Raw genomic sequence first — 23,540 nt, 5'->3', positions numbered from 1 at the left:
CAAAAACATGTATAATTTCCATATCCAAAATTTTGTCTCCGTTTTGTTTCATTACAGTCTCAAATACTGTACGCTTTTATTTTGTGAATAAAATACTCTTAATTTCCGGTCTCAATAGCTGGCTGGACATATGTAAATCAGGACCTACAGATAAGTATGGGTCGGCCTGGAGGGCGTGATCAGGGGTGTCGGTCTCTCATAAGAACAGCGAGTTATCTGGAAAACAAAGCCCTTTGAATAACTGAGAAATATTATGGTCATATGGTTTGAAGTTGTCATACAATTAATTAAAATAAGTGACTCATGTCGAGTTCTTCTCTGTAGACTTACAATGTAGTTTTGTTACTCAATTATTTAAGTCTGTATCTCACGGGGTAAACATGAGGGCACCGTATGACTGGAAGGCTCATTATGCGGCGTCATTACCTTAATAGAGTAGAGAGAATTGGATTGTCCACTAGATGGCGCCAGAGCATTTCTAATAAAGAAGCTGTCGCTAAGCGTCACAATGGACATGGCTATGAAGGCCACTCATTGTACTTTTATTCATTTACCTACTTTGAAAACCCCTTTAACACTTACACAAGATGTTTTATGTGAGCTCCCTTTTTGATATAAAAACCAGTGCAACTATTTTCAAACAATTAAAGTGTTAAGTGTACTTGAAAATAGTGAAAAGACAGCACTTTGTAACCAGGTTTTACGTTCCCTCAGGCCATCTTAAAAGACAGAAGCTGCGGAAGTTTCTGGATTGTTTTTGTGGATGCAGTGGCACCCTGTGTTCACTGAACATGGGTAATGTTGGGATTTCTATTTTAAGGTTGTCTGTTTTTTATCCCATGACACCTGAAGGCTCAGAGTGACAACTTTTTGTTTGTTCATTGTATAGTTTTTTGTAGGTTTTTTCCCCTCATACACTGCGACACATTTTTTTCAAATAGATGAGGAAATCATCTATCATCCCTTTAGGGGTCGCCACAGGCATCTGCTCCCATCTCACCCCATCCCTAGCATCCTCCTCTGTCACACCAACCTGTATGTCCTCCTACGCTACATCCATTAATCTTCTTCGTGGTCTTTCTGCCCCACCCCCCGACAGCTCCATATTCGACAGCTCTATGCCTCGTTTACACATTTCCAGTCATTCCTCTCCAAATTGCTCCACCTGAGCTGCCCCTCTGATATGGTCATTTCTGATCTTGTTAATCCTGCTCACTCCTAGTGAAAATCTTCCTTCTTCTGCTACTTCCAGATCAGCCTCCTGCCTTTTTGTCAGTGCCACCTCACAACCAAACATCATAGCAGGTCTCACTACCACCTTCCACCTCTGACACTCATCTCCACCCACTTCACCCTGCCTGCAATCTATTCCTCAACTGTGTTGTTAGCTGTCCGTTGCGTCAGAACGTTGACCTGAGGTATTTAAATTCATCTACCTTCACTGCACCTACTCTTGCAACTTGTTAAACCTGTGAGAGGTGAATCTTTCCAATTCTTTACTCCTTAAAACCTCTGTCAGATAATCAGACACACAGCACACAAATGTAAAGAAGCACATCCAGTTAAGCCTCGTTCAGCTGTTGGAAACAACACAGGTCACCCTCAACAACTACATGATTTTTGTCTCCACTGTCTTAGTGCGCTCAGTATACTGGTATTGTACAGCAGGCCTTAATCTGAAATTTCACAAAAAGCCCCTTTGTAAAAAAGTAATAAGTAAAGAGCACAGAGCATAGTTGTTTCAGCATTTCTTTTATAGAAACATGACTCTCTGAACAGTGCAATCCACTACACTCTTTCAAAAGGCAAAACACGGAAACGAACAGATTTTGATGAATTCCCAGCAGCACCCTAATTACTCATGAATACATGGATTTCATATAATTCACACAAAAGCACAGACACAGGGTTAGGCCGGCCACAGTAAGTGACTAACATCTACATCAATGTTTGACTCAGACATACAGTCCAGGTATGAGGAGTAATGTGAGACATTTATTTGGGAATAGGTTTGTGCTACTATTTTACTTAGATACATTCAAAACTACTAACATAAAAAAAGACCTATGTGTCAATGACCAATTTCTGTCGTGAGCAGCTGGGTATCACAGCTGGTTAATATCGATTTATTCATTTATATTTTTACAGTGTGGGGTATCACAAAAGGTAAACTGATTGAAATTAAAGTGGCAAAACTGTATATATATAAATGTTTTTGAACGTGGGTGTATGGGTTGAGGGGGAGATTGAAGAACAGTAGCTCAGGTAGAAAGCGCCACACCTCAGATCAGGTGCACACAGACTACTCTTTGTTTATCTCTCTATATAAACAACAGTAGGGTGTTGTGGGGCGTCACGAGTCCCAGTGCTCGTCCTCTGCGGTGTCTGTTGCTTGCAGATTTGGGAAGTCAGTGTGTTCTGGCTGACATCTAGCAGTCGCAGGCACGACCTACAGATACACACATAGAGGAAAGCATGGTTGACTTTCTTCCTGAAAATGTGATCGCCAACATGAGGCACAAACGGGGTCCTTTAGTAGGGTCTACAATATAACTCAAAGTGCATTTTAAAAAACAATTAAAAATCTGTTGACTTTAGAGAACGCTGTGACAAAACATTGCAGACTTAACTGGAATCTTGTGACAGCAGTAAGCATATTTAGAGAAGTAACTACTGAAAAGTGTGACTTTTTTTTATTAGGCATTAAAAAAAAAGGAAAGAAGAAGCACAATACTGAAAAATTAAACAAATAAAAAACACCCCAACAGCTCAACTTCATCATGGCAAGTGTAACAACGTAGCAATCATAATCATAATTTTATGTAAAATGATGAATGTTTGTGGCTCTTTGTAGAAAATCCACTCTTTGTTATATGCTGCTCATTATCTGAGAATGAATGTCAGAAAGAGGAAGAGCGTGTGTGTCTCTGTGTGTGTGTGTGCGCGCCTGTGAGTGGAAACTGCCTATCAGTGCAGTATGTCCCTGTGGGATCTTGCTGAGTTGCCTATACACACACCCAGTGTTTTTTTCCATATGGGCCACCTGTATGTTTTTCCTACATTAAAGCTGCTAAAATCAAAACACCTTGGCCTCAGTATCAACAGCTCCAACACAGAGCATACAAATTAACAATATTTTTGTGTTTAAAAAAAGCTAAAAAATGCAAAGTTAAATGAAACAGCAGTATTTTTTGTCTTCCTCTCTCCTTCCCTTCTCTGCCTGCCAGACTCCCAGAGTCCCTGCACCTGTTGAACAGCGAGGTCTGTGCCATCTCAGTCCAGCACTATGAGCGTTTTCCATTCTGTGTCAGTGTGTGTGCGTGTGTGAGAGACACATGGGGATGTCTACAGTGGAGCAGATGGACTGAATATATATAACTTGAGATCCTGGGAGGATGCCAAGTGGGTGATGAAATTGTGAATATTTTAATAAGAGAAGAAGCTGTTTATCTGGCTTCACACAAGTCATAGGTATGCATTAAAAAGCAGAAATACAGTGTCCTGCAAAGGAACAAAATATTCAATTTCCAATGTTCATAACTTCATCACATGACAAGACATCATAATTTTTCCTCTTTTTCAGTTTTTACTCAGTTTAAGTGTCTAATGAGGGTTTTTGTTATAAACATTCATGTGGTTGTTCCCCCACTTTGAAGAACTTTGTCTTTGCTCTCACAGAGAAGCCTGCACACCGTGTGCTGAATGGGACTTTAAATGGACTGGCCTGTAATCGGACATATGTGAGGGTGACCAGTCGGTCACTGGTTCAGGGTGAGAATGCTGGACAACAGTCTCGGGCCGGTCAACTGGTGCATCTTTAATTTGTGAACCAGTTAATAAGGTAAAGAGTGTTGTTAATAAGGCTGTATGCATTACCTTGATCGGTAAGCATCTGCTGAGCATTGCTTCCTGTCCTCCGCCTGCAAAGAGAAGCAAGAATTCAAGAATTGGGATTGAAAAAACAAAACAAAAGCCTAACATGACTTGCAAAATAACATTTGATATGCAGTGTCATTAAGCTCCGTCCACACTGGAAGTGCTTTGTTTCTTGTGCATTGCTTTGAAACTGAGGGCTGGTTGCAGATATCCCAGGCTCCAGTTGTCTGTCAATCAGCAGTATCCTGTGCTCTCATTGGTAGTTGCTTCCATCGCTTGGCTGGACAAAAAAATGTGAGAAAAGTTTATCTCAGGTCCCGGCTGCTTCTATTGCCAGCGGTTATTTAACCTGTAGACACTTGAAGTCAAATTCAGTTTCTGTGGTCTCTGGTGAGCATATTGCTGCAAACCATTTCCAGTGTGGCCGCAGCTTTAGTTCACTCCTGTTACACAAATGTTTTTTAAATATTTAGATGACAGATCACCTCTTATTCTGGTTGAACTTGCACCTGCAGTGGCCGCCTGAACGAGAGAAAAGAAGCAAAGATGTCTGCGTGCCTTTGATGGAGTCTATTTATAGCTGTGCATACATTTGTATAAGGCAATGCATGTATGTGTATCTGTGAGTATTTTGCCACTTACTGAGGAGGATGGTGATGCCAATGAGACAGAGAACAGCAGCTAGGATGAGGCCTCCGACCCGCAGTCTGTGATAGTCTGCACGAACACATCATGTTGTCCATTAGACAACAACAACAACAACAACAACTTGGAAGTCACAAAATAGTCAGACTAAAGGTCAAGACTGAAATCGATGCACCAACAAGTAAATAAATATTATAGACCTTTACCCAGCAATATTCATCTTGCATTCTTCTCTTATATAAGGGTGTAACGATGACACATAAGGCATCATCTTCTTACTTTATTCAACTGACATAAGACAGTAATAAATTTACAGATAATTACCAAAGGTGAAGGGGTCATCTTCCGCTGTAGGAACAGAAATAAAGAGGATCCGTTAAAACGGGAAACAATCAGAAACATCTAAATAGTGTTATCATCAATGATATTATCAGAGGCCTAGTTACTAAATTGTGCCATGCCTAAGTGTCAGGAGGACACATTTCAAACATTAGACTCTTTTGAATGTGACGTCCAGGACTGTACTTACAGTTCTGTTCTTCTGCGAACACCAGGGACACAACTGCAAGGGATCAGACACAAAGACACGCACAACAGTGAAACAGAGCCAGACGAATCTCGTGCTGCTGAACAGAGGTCTTGAAAGTGGATGTTGATGTTAAACTATTTCATGCAGCAACCAAAGAAAGGCAATGAAATTCTCTCAGTGGCAATTCATAAATACCTCTTAAAGCTTTCGTATTTAAAATTATAAGTAAAGCTCTGTTTCATCAAATATCATCTCTAGTTTCCACTTGATGAAGCCTCGCTTCATTACCAATGAAAATCACAATGTTAGAAATTAGTTCCACATACGGTGCTGTGAAAATGTATTTCCCCCCACTTCTTCATTTCTTGTTTTTTTATTTAACATATTAATGATACTTAAATGTTTCCGATCAAACATATTTTATTATTAGACAAATATAACCAGTGTGAATACTACAATGCAATTTTAAAAAAAGGATTTTATTTATCAAGGGAGAAAAGTTATCCAAACCTATTTGACCCTGTGCGAAAGAGATATTTAAGGTCACGATAAAATATCTTGATCAGATTTCACTTAAGACTTTGACTGTTTTTTGGGGTTTTTTGTATTTTGAGCCATTCACAGGTGGACATGTGGTATGTCTAACTGAAGTGCCCTTGACCTTTAGGGCATGAACTGATGGCTGGACATTCTCCTTCAGGACTTTCTGGTAGAGAGCAGAAAGCAGCCCGGACCATCACACTACCGCCACCATGTTTGAATCTTGTCAGCGTATAGAATATTTTCTGCAAAGTCTTGGGGGGGTCATCAAGTTTTTTTGTCAAATGTGAGAAGAACCTTTGTGTTCTTTTTGGTCAGCTGTGGTTTTCTCCTTAAAACCCTCCAATAGATGCCATTTTGGTCAATCTCTTTCTTGTTGTTTAATCATGAACTCTGACCTTAACTAAGACTGAGGCCTGCAGTTCTTTAGTTGTTGTTCTGATTTCTTTTGTGACTTCCTGCATGATTTGTCCATGCAGTCTTGAAGTATTTTTTAATTTATGGTTTAATAACTAAGGCAATTACTTTGTCACACAGGACCAGGTAGGTTTGAATACCCTTTTTTCCCTTAATAAATGACATCATCATTTAAAAAGTGCATTTTGTATTTACCCAGGTAGTCTCATCAAACCAAGACTGAAATGGCAGCCAGTGACCAGATGACATCTGTAGCCACTCATAAACTGTGCTGCCTATTTTCTCCCCCACCACGTTATCTGGAGTGCTCAAATATTTGTACAATGTGCTGACAGGAGACAGACTTGCAGGCTCTGTTAGAAGGAAGTGAAGCTAACTGGTCATGCTTTCCGATTTAACAAATGAATGAAAAGTTTCTCATTTTAGAAAAAAAAAAGAAAGACATGATACAATTTTTTTTCCCCACACTATATTAAAAGACTTGAGTTTTACTTACTTGTCATTAACACCAAAACACAGTTCTTCAACATCTTCAGGATTTACATAAGGGCAGAAACACAAGCTCTAGTTAGTTGAAACATCCACTTAAAACGAGACAGAAACTACACGTCTGCAACTTCATGTTTCACTTGTGCATGCATGTTGACTGAAACCATTAACTTCTAGTCAGTACAAGGTTCTGGCTACTACCAGCCAACAAAGTAAACAGACATGATGCAACATTTAGCCTCACAGTGTTTTCTGAGGGGCACTAAAAGGACTAAACACACAGAGATACGCTTACAGGACATGCATCTGTCCCCTTTGAAGCACACACAAAGTCATTTGATCAAATTCGGATGGATACAAAGTGGCCCCTCCTGCTTTATTTTCACACACAGAAACTTGAGCTGATGTTGATGGACACAAAGTGCTCTAATGGAGCCTCCACAGAAGAATTACGTCTCTCGTGCATACTGCATTGCACTGCTGCCATCTTAAGGCACCAAAGCTTTAATGTTCCATAACCTGAATAGTAACTTTCTATTTGACCACAGTCTAATGTCATCAGGCGTTATGGACAGCTATGGTGACTGTCCAGGTGTTTGAAGTTTCCTGTCAGTTTTTTTTTTAAGTCTTCTTCTTTGTAAATTAGCTTTCACTTGCAGATAAACAGGAAAAATCCACAAAAATATCGTAAGTGCACTCAAACTTCAAAGCTATTTCTGTCTGAAAAAACACAAACAAAACCGTTTAATTCAACTTTTTTTAATGGTGAACTGTGCATTGGCCAATGGAGTTATTTCTACTGTTGCCCGAGAAGCTTGGAAAGAAAAGCGTCTGGACCTCTTTAAGCTTCTTGAAGACGTTCCACCTCTCATCCGAGAATCTTCTTTAGTTCTAAGGGAACACCATTGCTCTGGATGAGAGGTGAAACATCTTCAAGAACTTTAAAGAAGTCCAGATGCTTTTCTTTCCAAGCTCCTTAGACTAAGATGACCTGGATACATCTATAAACTTGTGTCATTGTTTATAGAGAAATATATTTCCTGAAAAGTGCACGCATATTAAACGCTGTGTGAGGTGGGATATCAGAGCAGGGGTATCGTGTGCCCTCAGAAAGGACACGCCTTACCCCCCACCCCCGAAAGCTAAAAACCAGGGCAGTGATTTTCCACTTGGCATAAACATTCACACATTGGTAACCTTTACAAAAGTCTGGCATCCCCTGACATCTTGAGACAATGTGTTGGTCTGAGTTTTCAGTCATAGACTATAAGACTTTTGCAAAGATCTGGGATCTTGGCAGGATTAGTTTTTTTTTGTGTCCAAGACTCCCCCTAGATTCTTTTTGGGATTATTCTCCATCATGCTCCTGGTGGAAATTTACAAGAAGAAAAGCTGTTGATCCAGGAGGAGAAGCGGAAGGAGCTTTTAGTAACGACTGCCTTGGATTGAATTTTGTTTGCATGAGGCCAGACACAAAAGTTAAGATAACATTAAAGAGAGAGGGCTCTGACTGAGCTTTGTGGCCACCTTACACCAAACAAACCAGATGGGGGACACAAATTTAGCAAAACTGTCATGTATGCACTGCAGCATTTGTCTGTGAACTGAAAGGCTGCCATAACAGGTGATCTGAATGCACCCATAGTTACTTGTCAAATTTGATGGCTCACTTAGCTTGTCTAAACTGTCCTGAAACCAGTAACAAGTAATTTACCCCCCTCTGTTTCTCATGAAACTACTATTTCCTGTAGTTTCATGAAAAACATGAGAAATTATTGATTTTCTCCATTATACCCGATATAGGAAGGACCACCTTTGAATTTTGGACTGACAGTCAGACAAAAACAGACACCTGCCCATGATCTGATGGGTCTGTGATCAAATCTGTATTTTTCACGTGTTATTTTATATACAAAATGATTAAATTGGTCAATTAATCTGCTATCTTCTAGCATTTTTGCTTGTGTGAAAGGGAGACATGGTGATCACTATAAAGAATGTAAGCAAGAAGAATGTGTCTCCCTCTTCAACTTCTGGTATTTCGGAGTTTGGCAGCAAAGAGGAGAAAAAGAAGATCAGGACGAGCGCCTCCATCGCAGTGCCTCCCCACAGCAACCCAAGGCGAGCCAGGGGGAATGCACAGTTGCTGGAAACAGGCCAACAACCACTAGAGAATGGTTTACCTTGTTAGAAAGGCACCGGGGGAGAGAGAGGTGGGAGAAACAAAGACAGAAAAAGCAGATAGAAAGACAGTAAGAGAGAACAAAGATGGAAAAAAAGGAGGGCAGCTGAAAGGTCAGGCAGGGGAGAGAAAGGTGGCGCCTCCCAGCTCCTACTGAAAGATCATATTCTAACGCAAATGTTAGTGTAGGGTGGGGCGAGGCAGAAAGAGATGAAGGTGTGTATTCCAATCATTGTGTTCATGACTTGTAGATAAGAACAAACCACCTGGTGTGTAAGTAAAGTGTTCACACTTGGCCAGAATATGCGGATTGTCCATGAATAACTCACATTTACACAACTACTAGATTTTTCATGTATAAAAAGAACATCAATATTCTATTTTTGTTTAAAAACCTACAAAGTCACTGGTTAATCATCCTGTTGTTTCTGATCTAATTTAGTTATGGTTTCAGACCACTTGGAAATTACAAATGTTTCCAGAGAACCACTAAAAACCCATATTCGTGACTGCAGGCACCAACTCCCCGTGGAGCTTCTTCTGCTCCACAGATAAAGAGCTTTCTGTTCTGGCTCTCCCCGCCTGTCTCCGACTATCCCTCGCGTTTTGTTGTCAGCTCTCGGAGCATCCCACTCTTTCCTGACCTCAGGAGTGCTTTACACTCCGTCTCATGCTCTCTTGCTGCGTCCTTTCACCCATTGCTTCTTTCACGTCATCTTCTCCGTCCTCATCAGAAAGTGTTCAGCAATCGCATGTTTGTTTAAACACTGCTCGTTCATACAGCTCTTCTTTTATTTAAGCTCCTGTCGCCCTTCCAGTGCCCTCCAGTGGGTTTAGACCTCTCCTCTATTCTCTGCACTCTTCAGTTCCTGGACACGCTTCGTCACGTCCTTGCACTTTCCCCAGCACCCTCTCGTTTATCCCTTCCCTTACAAATTCCCTTGCAGATAGGCTCTCTACTCTATACAGTTGAGCCCATGGTAAGCCTCCCATTTCCGCCCAACACTTCTTCTCCTCCCTTTTCTACAAGTGAGGTTACGCAACAAACTTCAGCTACGTTCCACTTTGACTCGTGCTAACAAGTGTGTGCAGCCTTTGCAAACTGATTTTTAAGTAATGTGAAAATTTTGTGATCAGAATTTTTTCCTCGTGCTGGTGCTACTGCAGGAAAGATCGTGGGGATCCAAAATACACAAGGAGCGCTCCTCGGCTACCATTTAGTGTCAAGAAGATGATGTTTAGGGAATGAAATGAGCAAAGCACACAGACATGTGAGCACTTCGGCTTTGAATGTGAGCCAACTACCAGTTCCACCAGATCATTCTTAAGCTGCTTAACCATGTTTTGAGCCACGAGGGTAAAGTACAAAATGAATCAGTGAAATAAGTACACATGTATGAAAAACACATGCATGCAGTACACTATAACTACACTCTAAGTCTTATTATCAAAACTTCCTCTACCATGTGTGCTTACAGCATGTATGACTTGGTTTCTGTTTCTGTCTTCCAACAATCCCCCCACCCCCCGTCCACCTGTTTGAATGCTGGACACTGGTGTGCTCGGGGTCGTGTAATGCACTACAAAGCCAGCTGTCTATTTTCAGACACACTTTTTTATTCCTAAATTAGAAGCAGTAAATTCCAGTATGCAACACATCCTGTACGTGTTGCAACACACCCACAGTGAAGTCTTTGTCCTGGAAGAAACACACTGCACACAGTGTGAACCCGTTTTACTGTGACCAATACTTTTCCTTAACTCGCCCAAGACAGAGCTGAACCTCCCTTCACTTTGTGACTCTGGCATTTGATGATTCTTTAGAAGTGAAAGGCTGGGGATAAAATGTCTGATCACAAATGCAACCTGAAAACAGCAACCCTGAAATGTGCTCTGTTATTGCAAAGATGTGTGGACTCCACTGATGGGTAAAGAGAAACAAATAAGGAACAGAGAAAGGAAGGAAGAGGCATGAGGTGGAAGAGATCAGCACTGGCAAAGAAAACGAACGAGGGACAAAAAAGAAAGAAAAAGAGGAAAGAAAAAAAAATCACATGATGTAAAGTTTTGAAGTAGGATTTAAGCCTCAGTCTGACAGTGAGTGGGAGAGAGGAAGATGAGGGAGAGTGTGATTGGGTAAGAGAGGGGAAGAGGAGGAACACAGAGAGGGAGTGGAGCATACTAGAGCCATGAATCACTCATGGAAACCACAGTGAGTGGATAGAAACCGTCTTCGTGCTGTGCAGTCACACTCAGCAGATCAACAGAGACAGTACATTTCCATAATTTCATCTCCCCTTCCACTAATCAATCTCCCAAGTGCTGACTAGCAGCTGCTCACACAAACTTTAATAAGACCTCTATCATCTGTTTCACTTCCAACATTATCCCCGAGAAGGAAAGGAAATGCTCTGAAGGTCACGGTCACATGGCTGATCTAAAATCAATGTCTTCTTGTTGCAGTTTCTAAATTTGTGTTTGTCAGCCATTGAACTGATGCAATTAGGAAAGGTGAGCAGCAAGCGTGCTACCTAAGAGCACTCCCTTGCCCTCTCTTGTCTCTCCACTGCTGCTCCCGTTTTCTTTCCAAGCTTTTGTCATTTACATGAGGAGGAGAGGACGTCCAACCAAGTCTGTCTCAGCTAAGAAAGGAAAGAAAACTTCCTCGCAAATACTTTAACCATTTAAGTGAAGTTAATGTCATCACAAGATCATCTTATTTAGCTTCTGTCCTGTCCTCTTAGCATCTCTTTTATTATATCATCAGCCTATTATCCTAATGTGTGCCCTGCTTAGAACTTGTTAAGTAGCTTATATCACACTCAAAACAGGGAAGAACTATTGGGACAGAGTTGATTATCATTTTCCACAGAGTACATTTGCTCTGCAGAACTCCCATCATGGCTTTGCACAACATATTTCACAGCCTCAGTGTGGTTATTTGCTTCATATCTTCCTCTGTGAGGGCTTTATTTTGGTGGAAAGTTAACGCATTTGCTCCATAACTTAACTCCTCGAGCTCTTGCAGAGTCTTCTTTGTCTGTATCTGAAACCATGATGATCAAATGATTGTTTTGATAAATTAGCAGCGTGCTATGCATGCCCTGTGCAACACAATTTGACTGACTGTGTCCTTGACCCACTCTATCCTGGCACACAGTCACGTTTGCTCTTATCAGCTGGTCACACATACCATTTTGCACTCCTGTTAAAAAGACGGAAAAGTCTAAAGTAGGAAATCTTACAACCGAAAAGATAAAGTGCGCTTTTTTTAATCCAACTCTTTATCGGTGCGATTAAATATGCTGCAAATATTTCTTTGAGTTTTTCCTCTTATCTGGTGAATTTAAACAAGGACCCATCTACAAAAAGCTATTGTACATTAAGCCTGCTGGGCACTTTAAAAAAGAGAAGAAGGCGATGGACACGCGCACGCACACGCGAAGAAGCGCGTGCAGTTCCGCTGTCCTGGCACTGGTGGGCTCGATGGAAACAGCCAAATAAACATTATAGGCGCCTGACGCTCTGCTTTTCCGCCAACGTTTTATTTATTTATTTATTTACTTATGTAAACGACAATAAACCTGAGACGTAACTCATCTTGTTTGAGCCTTTAAGTGGAGAAGAACACAATAATGAAGTTTTTTTTGTTTTTTCAAAAGTTCTTCTTTTTTAAGATGACAACCTAAATGTTACGTGACTTCGTTAAATTAGCCCGGAATAACACGAACGCTTTCAGCTGAGAAAAAAAACCGTAACTTCATCAACAAATTCCCACAACTGAGGAAATCAGACGAGGACGTCACTGCTGAGAGATGTGAGCTAATTTCTTTGTTTCGGCACTTACCTTTGTGTGTAGCAGCGACAAGCAAATCACGAAGAAATTTCTCACGAGCGGACGGATACGTGACACTGAAACTGCGACTTCTCTCCACGCGCTGCGCCAACACCCTGCCTTCAGCACTCTGTGACGCTCAACAGGTTGGCTGGGTTTTAGGGAAAAGGGGGAAGAGTTTAAACTGCTGGAGCTTTGTTGCCGTATCCTGATCCCAGGTCAGTTTTGGGGGGTTACGTTTGTCAGCAGAAGGGTTGGCGGCTGGAGAAGAGCTGGGTGTGGAAGCTGATCCAGAGTCAGCTGTAAGCGCAGAGAGTTGGAGAGGAGGGGAATGTTTGCTTGTGGAGAAGGACGACGAGGTTTGTGGTGTCGGGGTTGGCTTTCCGCTATGTGATGTATGTTTACAAAAAACGGGCAGTAACAATGTTATAAGTGCTGTAATAATAGCATTTGTCACCATTACAGTTGTTAATATGAACACTTAAAAAAATAACTTCTTATTTTAGTGCTGGAAATGAAAGTTTGCTAATTTGCTGTAGGGAAGTTATGAAAATGAGACTCTTGGTTAGTTATTTTGACTTTAATTTCGAATTGACTCAGGATATTTGACAGAATACACTTTTCATTATTATTCCAATAGTTTAGAGTTTGACAGCATCAGTATGGACAACTGATCAAAACAGCAGGTAGTAATGCTAAAATGCTAACTGTGTATTATTTCATCAGCTTTATACAATATTAAGAACTAAAGAAGCACCGCATGTATGGCAGACTGGATATGATGCACGGATCAGTGTGTATTTACAAAAATAAACATCACCGTATCAGCACAGAAGTGGACATTTACTTTTTCTCTTTGCATCTCCTTCTAGCAGACTGGAAGGAAGTGATGTCAAATTTGAGCAGTGCTTGATTAAAAAAAAAAAAAAAGGATGTGTCTTCACACAGGTATCTGAGCAGGTGAGCCTCCTCTGAACCCCCCTGCTCTCAGGAGGCAGGAGATCTCCCACCCCATCTCCTGCCAGCTTTTCTTCCTAGGCCAAAACCGGTTTGTCAAGCATCAGATCAGATTTCACTGCTGTTGTCAGTATGTTTTCTACAAAGTGACAGAGGAGTGGGAGGAAGTAATTAGTGAAGTTTCAACAGAAAGACAGAGATGGAGACAATAAATAAGAGTCACTCAATTTATTTTACAAAGTGAGGCTTAAAAAAGACACAAAAAGAAAAGCTTACCCTCTCTTCTTGCATTTGCCATCTGTGGAGAGAAACCAGGATGTAGTCAGTCCCAACTCAATTACAGTGACCTTTTTTTTTCCTACAGAGGTTCAGAGGCACATTTTTGTCCATGTGTGCGTGTTTGTTGCAATTACAGTACTTACAAAGCAAAAAACCGATTCCTGCACTGATCAACAAGATGGCAAAGACCAGTCCTCCAATCCGTAGTCTTTCATAGTCTGTTAGATGCAAAGCAAACACATCCGCAAATCAAGCAGAGAACCAGCACATTTTCATTTATGATATGGATTAAACTGAACAGAGTACACATTGTCATACTCTGTTCTTTTATAACGTTTTAATGAGCACATATTATTGACGTGATAGATTTCAAATTGTATATGATAAAAGAAATAAGAGGGTGTACACTTACTGTAAACAAATGAATCTTCAGACACATGAAGGAGGTGATATAAGAGAGGGAAAAAGAAGTTAGTGACAAATTTGAAATAGTCGTGAAGTGTGACAGCATTTGGTTTCCTCGAACCAGAGGAAAGAGAGAATGTAAAGCAAATGGAAATAAATAAATATGGTGTGGTCATGACATTCTGTGAAGTTATTATTAGAACTAAACAAACTGATTTATCTGCTCTGTGATGACCTTCTGCAAACAGTTTGACTCTAAAAATATTAGTCAGGGCTGCAGAAGAATGACTTTGATTGTAGGGAGAAATACATTTGTGGATGGCTTGTTCATAAACCAGGACTGCGACAAACCCATTCTCAAGGTTAGGTGCACGTAGTTTTGACCTTACTTGCTTCGGCTTCCACAAAAAGGCTGAACAGCACTGCAAGATAAGCAAGGGTGATAAAATATGAATTCTATGGATTTATGTGGACTTTGTCTTTAATGTCATTTTCTGCATTTCTGTTTTGTTTACCTGTGAGAAAAGCCACAAGAGTGAGATGGCCCATCTTTGACACAACTGAACGAGACAGACAGAGAGAAAGGGTGAGACACGATTGCGAGACATCACTTTTTCTCACACGCATACATAAGAGAGCCAAACAGCGCACGCTCTGCCCTCTCCTTGGGAAGATTGCCCTTGCCGTGCGAGAGGTCGGTGTCTCGTCAGCAGGGATGCACTCTGAGTGTTTGGAGAGTAAACAGCGGATCGCTTTTTGTTATGGGGGGGAACCCAGCGGGTCCTTTCCCTCAGCCTACGCTCAGCTCTACAAATGTTCATTGCAACTGGATGAATGCTGTCATGTGCTTTCCAGTATCGTTTGTTTTGGAAGTTACATGCTCAGTGGAAAAAAAAAAAGAAAGAAAAAGTTTTGCAGTCTTTTAAAATGTATGGTGTCCGAAGAAATTAACCTCAGCGTCATCCCCGAGTTCTAAATGACCTTGGAAGACCTCCGGGCTGGCAAGAGTCAAGGCATTTTAGAAATTTAGCACCTTTTCTCTTGTTGGCTCTGCTTCTCTCTTTAACAGCCATGCCTCTTTTCAAACCCAGCACAAGATAAAAGACACCTCATGCTTTTAAAACAGATCAAAAAACACCTTGATGCATAAATATGCCGTCTGATTTTTTTCATCATGCGTTAATCCAAAATCACAACTGCACAGAGTGATAATGGAGTTTCACTAGGAATGGGAAAATTTTGGATAAAACCCATCAAAGATGACAAAAAAAATACAGTAGGAACAGCACAGACAGTGGCTGCAGTGGACAGTTTTCATTGTTTTTAGCACTCAGTCTTACTTCAGCTCTTTGTTCTTCTCTATGGCTCACTGATGGACCAATGTCAGCAAAAGCATGAGTAGTACTAGGCAGGTAGACAGGCTGGCTGAAGCTACATTGAGACTGCAAGTGCGCTACAATGACTGAATTATAATTTCCCCATCAGAAAACAGCAGCAACACACAGAGCACTGAAACACATTCACTTGTGCTTTATAAGATCATTGATTTAATCCATTTCAGAAGGTGGTTACTTTTGCATTTTAATCACATGAACATTTCCTTGAGGTTATTTCAATTACAGTGTAATAGCTGTTAAGTCACTGCTGTACAGAACCTGAATCTTAAAGACTTTTCAATTCTGAATGTGCAAAGAAGATCTTAGATATCAACAGCTTAGATATCATTACAGAGTCAGTGCATATTTATAGAGTCCTATAAATGAACCAAATATCCTAGATGCCCTTCACAAGTCTATAAAACATCAGATTTGCTAAGTAATCTCTTAAAGCAAGCTAAGCCCACCTACACCTTCGCTGAACAGTAACTAAAAAGAATCACAACCTTAGCGCCTGATTCCTAAGTCCTAATTCCCATCCTGCCTCGCTGCACCGTACCTGTGCTTACCTGAGCTGGTGGTTCAGTAGCAGTGGTGTGTGCGGTGACAATGTTCCAAGACACTGTCTTGTTAAAAGCGTCTTTCTTATTTTACCTGAATAAGTGCTCCCTCCTCCTCCTCCTCCTCCTCCTCCTCTTTATTTGGGATATAAACAATTGTGTGTACACGTGTCCGGTGTGGATGCGAGATTGGCTGCTGTGTTGACGCATTTACACATATATCAGAGACCAGAGTCAGTGTTGTTACATAAACATCTGCGTGTGTATGGGGATAGCAGGAACAAAGCCTGTCATAATGTCCCTCAGAGAGGACATTCTTACATGTAGTTGAGAAACTCTGTTATATATGTTGGTAGACGTTATTATCATGCTCTAAGCTAAGCACTTCTTTAAACTGCAAAGGATGCTTTGACATAACAGTGAGAGTCAATGAATCCTTTAATTAGAGTCATAAGTGGTCCCTGCTGCTCTCAGAGTGGATAAAAAAATACACTCCCTTACTCTCTGACACAATAGAATATAGGTACACCTTGCTAGCAACAGGTTAGGTCCCTTTTGCCTTCAAAATTGCCTCAATTCTTTAATTTCCGAAAGATCAGCAGTTTCTGAATTACTCAGACCAGCCGGTCATGCCTCCTTCAAAGTCACTTACATCACCTTTCGTCCTCATTCTGATGCTGGTTTGAATTTCAGGAGGTCATCTTGACCATGTCTACATGTCTAAATGCATTGAGTTTTTGTTCCAAGAGGGATTTTCTGGCATCTTTTCAGAAACACTAAATGATTTGTGTTTCTTGGGTGTTGCTTTACAAGTTGAAGCTTCAGCTCCGTACACAGATTTATCTATTAATAAAGATTGGCTAGGCCCCTCCATGATCTTAATGTGCTTCTTCTTTGGCCCTTTGTTGCCTTGGCAGTATGTTTTGGGTCACTGTCATGGCAGGAGACCCATCCACTAGAAGAGACTAGAATAGCCCTTTATTGTCATTGTACATGTAGAGTGTGTTCTGGCTGTGGGAAATAGGTTTTCATGATCATCCACAACCAATGAGGAAAGATCTTGCATGGAGATTCAGACTGAGGGCGATTGATAGTCTTTTTATATTTCTTCCATTCCCGAGTAATTACAGCAACACTTGTCACCTTCTCAGCAAGCTTCTTGGTGATGGTCATGTTGCTCAGTCCATTGTGTGTGTCTCTAATCTTGTCCCTTACATCCTTTTACAGTTTTTTGGTCTTTCTCATGGAGGTGGGGAGCTTGGGATGGAAGAAATTGTTTCTGTGGACAGGTGTGCTTTGTACACATGATGGACACATAGCCAAGCTGTGGGAGCCAGAATTCTGTCTGAGTTATTGGAGATCAAATATTTATTTCAGTCAGTGACCTGCAAACCATTTTATGTGTGTTTCTGGATTTTTGTTTGATATTCTGTCTCTCTTCATTAAAAAATTAAAATACCAACTCTACCAATACCAGCCTTAATTATTACGGCGTACCTCTAAACGTAGCCTTAGACAAAGAGATGCTGGTGCGACTTCGTGTCGTACATGTTACTTTTCATTTCCTTTATTGTCTTATTTCTGTTATTTGAGGATCTGCTAAGTTTCCAGGTATCCCAAGTGCTCATCTTTCTGTGGAATATATTGCACATTCTTTGGTCCGATGGTTGCTGGGCATTTTCCGTTTACTTGTCCTGGGCAGGATATAGAGGTTATTCAGACAAGAAAACATTCGGCTTTCTCCTTGGTTAACAGAGAGCATAAACAAAAACACAGTTTTCAAATTGTGATGTTTTTTTTTTTTTTTAATGAGGTGTGTTTGTGTGCAAGTATGCTGGTTAGTTATCTGTGTAGCTTTTCTTTGGTGTTACAATTTTTCATGCCGTGTAGTGGTGTCATTCCTTGTTCTGTCACACAGTGGAAAAAAGCCAAAGTAGACTGTATCCGTCTGATAACTGCGAGGTTAGAAAAGAGAGACTGTGACACAGACACAAGAATGTAAAGTGTGTGTGCTGAGTTTTTGGTCTATGGGATAGTGAAATACACATGACAGCAGCACAGCTGATGACAAGAAAGGAAAATGGGGGAGTGAATTTAAAAAAAGAGTGTGAAAAGCTAAAATCCAACATTTTTTTCACATTCCAATGCTATCTTATGTTTAGTTTAACTAATTTAAATCCATTAATGGTTTAAAGTTATTTCTTATACAGTTAAATCACATTATTAAGCATACAGGAGTAAAAGAATGAGGCACTCAATAACAGCTGTGTGTCTGGTGTCTGTCTGCATAAAGCACTACTTGCTTGTCATAAGAGAGGTTAAATAAAGGTCACTTTGTTCCATGACATTGGCATGTCACTGATAGAATTACAGGACATGTCCTGTACAATATGTAAAGGATACATGGTATTTCCTTTTGTGAAGATAAGAGGTTTCTACCTGCAGACACGGTTTTCTTCTTCTCTGGCCTCCTATCTATATTAAAGAACATTTTAACGGCAATAAGAAACCATAGTAAAGTTTATCCTCGAACGGGTATGAAATTACTCTGAAACTACCCCAGGTCAATATAACGTAATATTGTTCTTTGACACTGAATCTGCTGAAAGTCTGGTTCTTTTCTTTAAATACTGTAAAAGTAAAACAAGCCCTCAAAAATAACATTTACAGTCTCAGGACTTCATTGCATTCAATTTTCTGTCAGTTTGTACAGAACTCGGAATGAAAGCATTTTCTGCTCCGTCTTCATGGACTACATTACAGAAGCTCGCTCAATCGATTTCACTTGCAGACTTTAAAAGACGTACAAATGACCTTGTGAAATCATCACTGGGAACTAGTTCCTGTTTTTGATATGACTGTGTAGACATTAGACAATTTTTGTTCTTTTTATGTTTTGTTTTTTTATTGTTGTAATTTTAATGTTTGTCTGAAACAGGTATCTCTTGTATTTGAAACATTGAGTCTCAGTGGGACTACCTAATAAATAAAGGTTAAATAAATAATGTCAGCTACTTGTTCTGGAGACATAATGTTTAATTATTAAAGCATGGCATAAACCAAAATCTTTATAAAATCTTTATCTTATGTTTAGGGAGCAAAATTTAGATTTCAAATTTCTCAGGAGCTCTCCAAAGGGGGACAAATCCTCCTTGAATGTACAAAAAACAGAGGGTGTCTCTAAAAGTTGTAAAAACTACAAAACTGATCGTTTGCCCCACAACTAACCCAACTCAGCTTAGTTATAGTTTAACCATCGTTTCTCTCAATATCATGGAACAAGTTAAATAGTTTCATTGTATTTGACAAAGGTCATCTTGAGATGACACACTGAACAGTGGACACACACACGTGCGTCTCTGTTATGGTGGTATTTGAGGGTGTTTTTCCATAAACAGGAGAGAGAAAGGTGTGAGGACAGGTAAGCTTACGTAATAGTTAGAAGTCAGACCTAGAAATGTGTGTAAGGATAATAATCCTCACACATAATTATGCTTACAATGATATTGGTATGATGTGATTATAATGATAACATAAGAATAACAATAAAAGCCTAACAATAACAATAAAAATGATAAAGCCCTTCAAAATAAAGTCACAGCATGGTTTATACGCAAACAGAAAGTCATTCAGATTTACTAGGTGGTGGCCACATGAGAGTCCCATGTGTTTAGACAGTTAGATGTGTCTTTAATCCCAGCCAGAGCTAAGAAATAAAATTTGAGGAATATAACCTGACTGGCTCCTAAACATGTCCATTATTTTCCTCATTCTTTTAGTCATGCTAACACCACGGGCTAAGATGAGACAGAATATGACAGAAACCTATCATGGAGTGAGCCGAGGTGCAGATGAGCAGCTGAATCAACACTTTGCTCCATCCTACCTCACTGTATCAACTAAAAGTTGAGGGAGAATTCTCTCCTGCTGATCTCACTCTCTCTCTTTCTTTCTTTCTCTCTCCCTCTCTGTCTGTGTGTGTGCTTTCCTGGGCTCGTCAGTCAGGTGTCACAACACACAGCAGAGTAAGTGAAGATCACAGTCAAAGGCAATCAAATGGCAGGGTAAGTGCTGTATTACTAATGAGAGATTTGGTCCCTGTTTTATGCACCCAAACGTGGCATGTTTTATGAGTAGCAATGTTTTAGTGAAGTTGGCGAGAACTTTAAAAACATTAAGTTTAGAAATAAATGGTTAATTTATTGGAAATGTTATGAGCAGATTACTTAGACTGACATGAAGGTGGAAAGTTAAAAAAGGCAAATACAAGTAGGGGGTAGCTGATCCTGAGACAAACTGTATTCACCACCAGGGGGAAGCAAAACACAAGAGGTCGACAGAGGAGATTTACTTCATTAAATCTATGCTGAAGTGGCAAAAACTGCAGTTCAGTACAGACTCTTGTGATAAAAAGTCAAATTTTAGAGGATTAAAAAGCACATTTACTTACTGTAAAAAGCCTTTGTATGGTTTAACCATTCATAACAACACTTAGATGGGTAGTTTATTTATTTATGTATTTATTATCATTTATTATCAGTAGTAGTAGTAGTAGTAGCATATATGAGGCCACCTCTGGCTTCACAAAACCCAACATGGCTCAGTTTTCTCTGGTATCTACTGCCTACTGTTATATGCTAATAAGGCACTCTGAGAGTAGTTAATATAGTTAAGCATACTGTAACTCAAACTTGTGTATAAAACATTGTATGTGCAGATATAACACAGTGGAGTTCCATCAGGACAAGTAAGGCAAGCGTTAATTGCCTTGTCGAATTTTAAAATAGACATAAATTAAACAACACCAAAAAAGGGGATCTTTCTCCTGTCATTTCAGGCAGTGCTGTCATAAAGCTCCTTGCCTGTTTACATCCATCCTGTACATTATCCTTTACATTATCGCCATCTTGAGGATACAGTTGGATATTGTCGCTCAAAGCTCTGATTGTTTTGTGCTCATAGGAAACTGTAGCTGTCTCTGTTTTACGGGTGTATCAGTCTCCTGTTAACTGTGACTTGAACTGGGCAAGCTGTTTTTTGCACATTTGCATCGTGAATAAACCTCTAGGCTGCCATGTTAAACTGACGGGGCGAATCGTCTCCGGGTGACTTTCAGTAAAAGTCCTCGACACTGACATAGCTTTGACAGGCATGATATGCTAGTCTTTGTTCAGGTGCCCATTATTCTTGTGGTGTTATCATTTGGAGGATTACAGGTGACAGCTGTTGCAGCTGGGAGAGCTTTGCTATCTGACATGAAATTTAGTAAAAGTGCCACTTTTAAACCGCAAGAATATATTTCTATAAATCTAAACAAGTACATTTGTTACCTAAACCTAACCAAACTATAATTGAAAACAGAAAGTCGAGAACAAAGATAAAACAATATGAGATTTTTGCCTTTGCAAGAAGTTTATTAATAGAGGCAAAAGATTTCATTTTCAAGAAGTCATCTAAAGTCATTTAAGGTGCTTGAATAATACATCTGTCATTAAAGGAGCCTTTGCCACTCTAGCTTAAAGCCATGTAATGATTTCATGTTAATGTTGCAACTGAATGAAGCAAGGGAAACTCCTAGAACTGCACAGTATTAATGTGTTTGTGATGGTATCTGTAAAGATCACACGAGCTGGATACAAAGACTTAAAATAATTTTACAACAAGAGTACAAACCTCAGAGTACACCGTTGTTTTCAGAGATCATAACATATGTATATTGCATAATGTGTGTTACAATGAAAGGATTAATAAATAATATTAGCATCACACTTAGCATAGATCTGATTAGTGCATAACTCTAACTTTCAGATAGAACAAGCATTATTGTAGCATTTGCCAGTTTCATTCACTATGAGGTTACTTGAATGCAGACAAAGTTTCTTCTTTCTGCGCAGTCCCTGATCATCCACGTGCTGTTTGTGTCAAATTTGGACAAAGTCCCACAGTGTTCCCAGTTGGGCGGACAGTCTGGCAGCATATCCTCAGGACCTGGTTTGTCTCCATTTAACCAAAACCATTTTCCTCCCATGAAGCGCAAGCCAATCCAAGCCTGAGAAACACAGGACAAAAATGGGAGAGTCAGTCCTGGCTGTGCAAGTGTTGGTAAAAGAGATTTTTATTTGCAAATTAAGCCGGGTACAAATACTGATTACCAAGGCTTTAGCAAAGCCTTTCCTGAAATGAATATTGATCCTTTTTTTAATTTAAATTTTTTTTAAAATTTTTTTTTTTACATACACTTCTTTTCTAGAGTATAGATTTTAAACATCTCCACAGCACAGCCTTAAAGCACTGAACTAGTAGAAAGAGTAAAGGCACTTGAACGTGAACTCCTCTGGTGTTTAATGCAGAATCTATGAACAAGTGATGCATTTAAAAGAACATCTGTAATTAAAAAATAACTCAAACCTCATCAGTAGTTGCTCTGTAGATCCTGTCTCTGACATAGTTGTACTGAGAGACATCGGTCAGGCTCAGGAGGTCGTACTTACAGCCAGAACATGATGCTTTCATCCTTCTGCAGTGAATCAAGGCATCCTCCCATGTCTTGTTCTCATTCACCACCACCAGGTTGTCATAAAAGCATATAGAGGAAAACTCTTTAGAGCATGCATAGGCTACCCAGCCTCCGGCAGAAGCATCCAAAGAGCCACAGTCTGCAGTGACTGGCTGTCCTGGTGCCCAGTTTCTGTAGCTAGATCCTAAACTACCCGTCCAGTTCCAGGTCTTGCCCCCCACTCGATACAGTCCAATCCAGCCCCCTTTGTCAATATCACCTGAGTTTACCTGGGTGACAGTGGCTAGGTAACCATAGTTTTCCATACAGTACTTTACAGCGTCATACCAACTGAGCATAACACTGTGGTACCGGATTACATCACCTTGGGAACAGTAGACATTATTGATACTTGAACATTGTGCACTGTACCACATGAGGTCATTTCCTACAACTGCACAGTAGTCCTGCTGTGCAGAGGCCCATTTGCTGGTACGTGAGAGGTCATCACCTGAGACACCTTCACCGGTTCTGAAATCAACACAACAATCATCTCAAACTCAGCTACTCAGTTTTGTCATATTTATATAGACAGACATGGACATTCACATAAAGGTCATTTCAAAAACACTCACCTTAGATTTATAGACTTCCAGACTGAGTCATCTTCAGGATCTCTGAGTAGACCAATCCAAATGTATGGGATATTTATTTGGACCAAAAATGGTATCATAGAATTAACATTTATCATGTCCCAAGTAACCAAGTCAACATAATGTGTCTGGCAGTATAGTCTTGCTTGTGTCCAGTTCTTTTCCTCATAAATAAAAAATCTGGAGCGTTTAATGCTTCCTTTTAAGCCACAGGCAGCAATGAGTACGAGGTATAGTGCCAGTTCAAAGTTGCTTTTTCCCATATCTGTTACTGTTTGGACAACAAGCCACACAGATCAGT

At 40.1% G+C, this 23,540-nt stretch overlaps 2 protein-coding genes and 1 long non-coding RNA gene across 7 annotated transcripts; all 3 read right to left on the bottom strand.

Annotated features, from left to right (window-relative positions):
- Positions 1-1,735: 1,735 nt before the first annotated feature.
- On the bottom strand, positions 1,736-12,676 carry LOC116314974 (FXYD domain-containing ion transport regulator 3-like). Its single transcript, XM_031733124.2, has 8 exons — positions 12,526-12,676; positions 6,504-6,537; positions 5,051-5,083; positions 4,846-4,869; positions 4,519-4,593; positions 4,362-4,398; positions 3,877-3,920; positions 1,736-2,449 (listed from the first exon to the last, which is right to left on the bottom strand). The coding sequence occupies exons 2-8, from the start codon at positions 6,535-6,537 to the stop codon at positions 2,430-2,432; spliced, it is 267 nt and encodes an 88-aa protein (XP_031588984.1). The 5' UTR covers positions 12,526-12,676; the 3' UTR covers positions 1,736-2,429.
- A 401-nt stretch (positions 12,677-13,077) lies between these two features.
- On the bottom strand, positions 13,078-16,177 carry LOC116314975. 5 transcript variants are annotated; one of them, XR_005614829.1, is made up of 8 exons: positions 16,090-16,177; positions 15,495-15,596; positions 14,670-14,714; positions 14,544-14,576; positions 14,162-14,176; positions 13,893-13,967; positions 13,747-13,768; positions 13,078-13,609 (listed from the first exon to the last, which is right to left on the bottom strand). It is a non-coding gene; the product is annotated as an uncharacterized LOC116314975 (long non-coding RNA). The 5 variants fall into 5 exon arrangements; XR_005614828.1 differs by having other exon boundaries at positions 16,100-16,177; XR_005614826.1 differs by lacking the exon at positions 15,495-15,596 and having other exon boundaries at positions 14,465-14,576; positions 16,100-16,177.
- A 5,740-nt stretch (positions 16,178-21,917) lies between these two features.
- Positions 21,918-22,912, bottom strand: LOC120442625 (C-type mannose receptor 2-like). Its single transcript, XM_039619480.1, has 2 exons — positions 22,499-22,912; positions 21,918-22,139 (listed from the first exon to the last, which is right to left on the bottom strand). The coding sequence occupies exons 1-2, from the start codon at positions 22,910-22,912 to the stop codon at positions 21,939-21,941; spliced, it is 615 nt and encodes a 204-aa protein (XP_039475414.1). The 3' UTR covers positions 21,918-21,938.
- Between the last annotated feature and the right edge of the window lie 628 nt (positions 22,913-23,540).

This window comes from Oreochromis aureus, linkage group 11 (genome assembly GCF_013358895.1).
Source record: "Oreochromis aureus strain Israel breed Guangdong linkage group 11, ZZ_aureus, whole genome shotgun sequence".
NCBI classification, from domain to species: domain Eukaryota; kingdom Metazoa; phylum Chordata; class Actinopteri; order Cichliformes; family Cichlidae; genus Oreochromis; species Oreochromis aureus.
The sequence above is the reverse complement of the archived record's forward strand: the minus strand, read 5'-3'. Positions and strand labels throughout refer to the sequence as shown.

Coding starts and splice junctions, on each gene's coding strand:
- LOC116314974 (XM_031733124.2), bottom strand. CDS start 6,537: ATGTTGAAGAACTGTGTTTTGGTGTTAATGACAA. Junction 3,921..4,361: donor AAGTTCAACCAGAATAAGAG/GTGATCTGTCAT, acceptor TTCTCTTTGCAG/GCGGAGGACAGGAAGCAATG. Junction 2,450..3,876: donor GCAGATGCTTACCGATCAAG/GTAATGCATACA, acceptor GTGTATCTGTAG/GTCGTGCCTGCGACTGCTAG.
- LOC120442625 (XM_039619480.1), bottom strand. CDS start 22,912: ATGGAAAACTATGGTTACCTAGCCACTGTCACCCAGGTAAACTCAGGT. Junction 22,140..22,498: donor ACAGAGCAACTACTGATGAG/GTTTGAGTTATT, acceptor TGTGTTTCTCAG/GCTTGGATTGGCTTGCGCTT.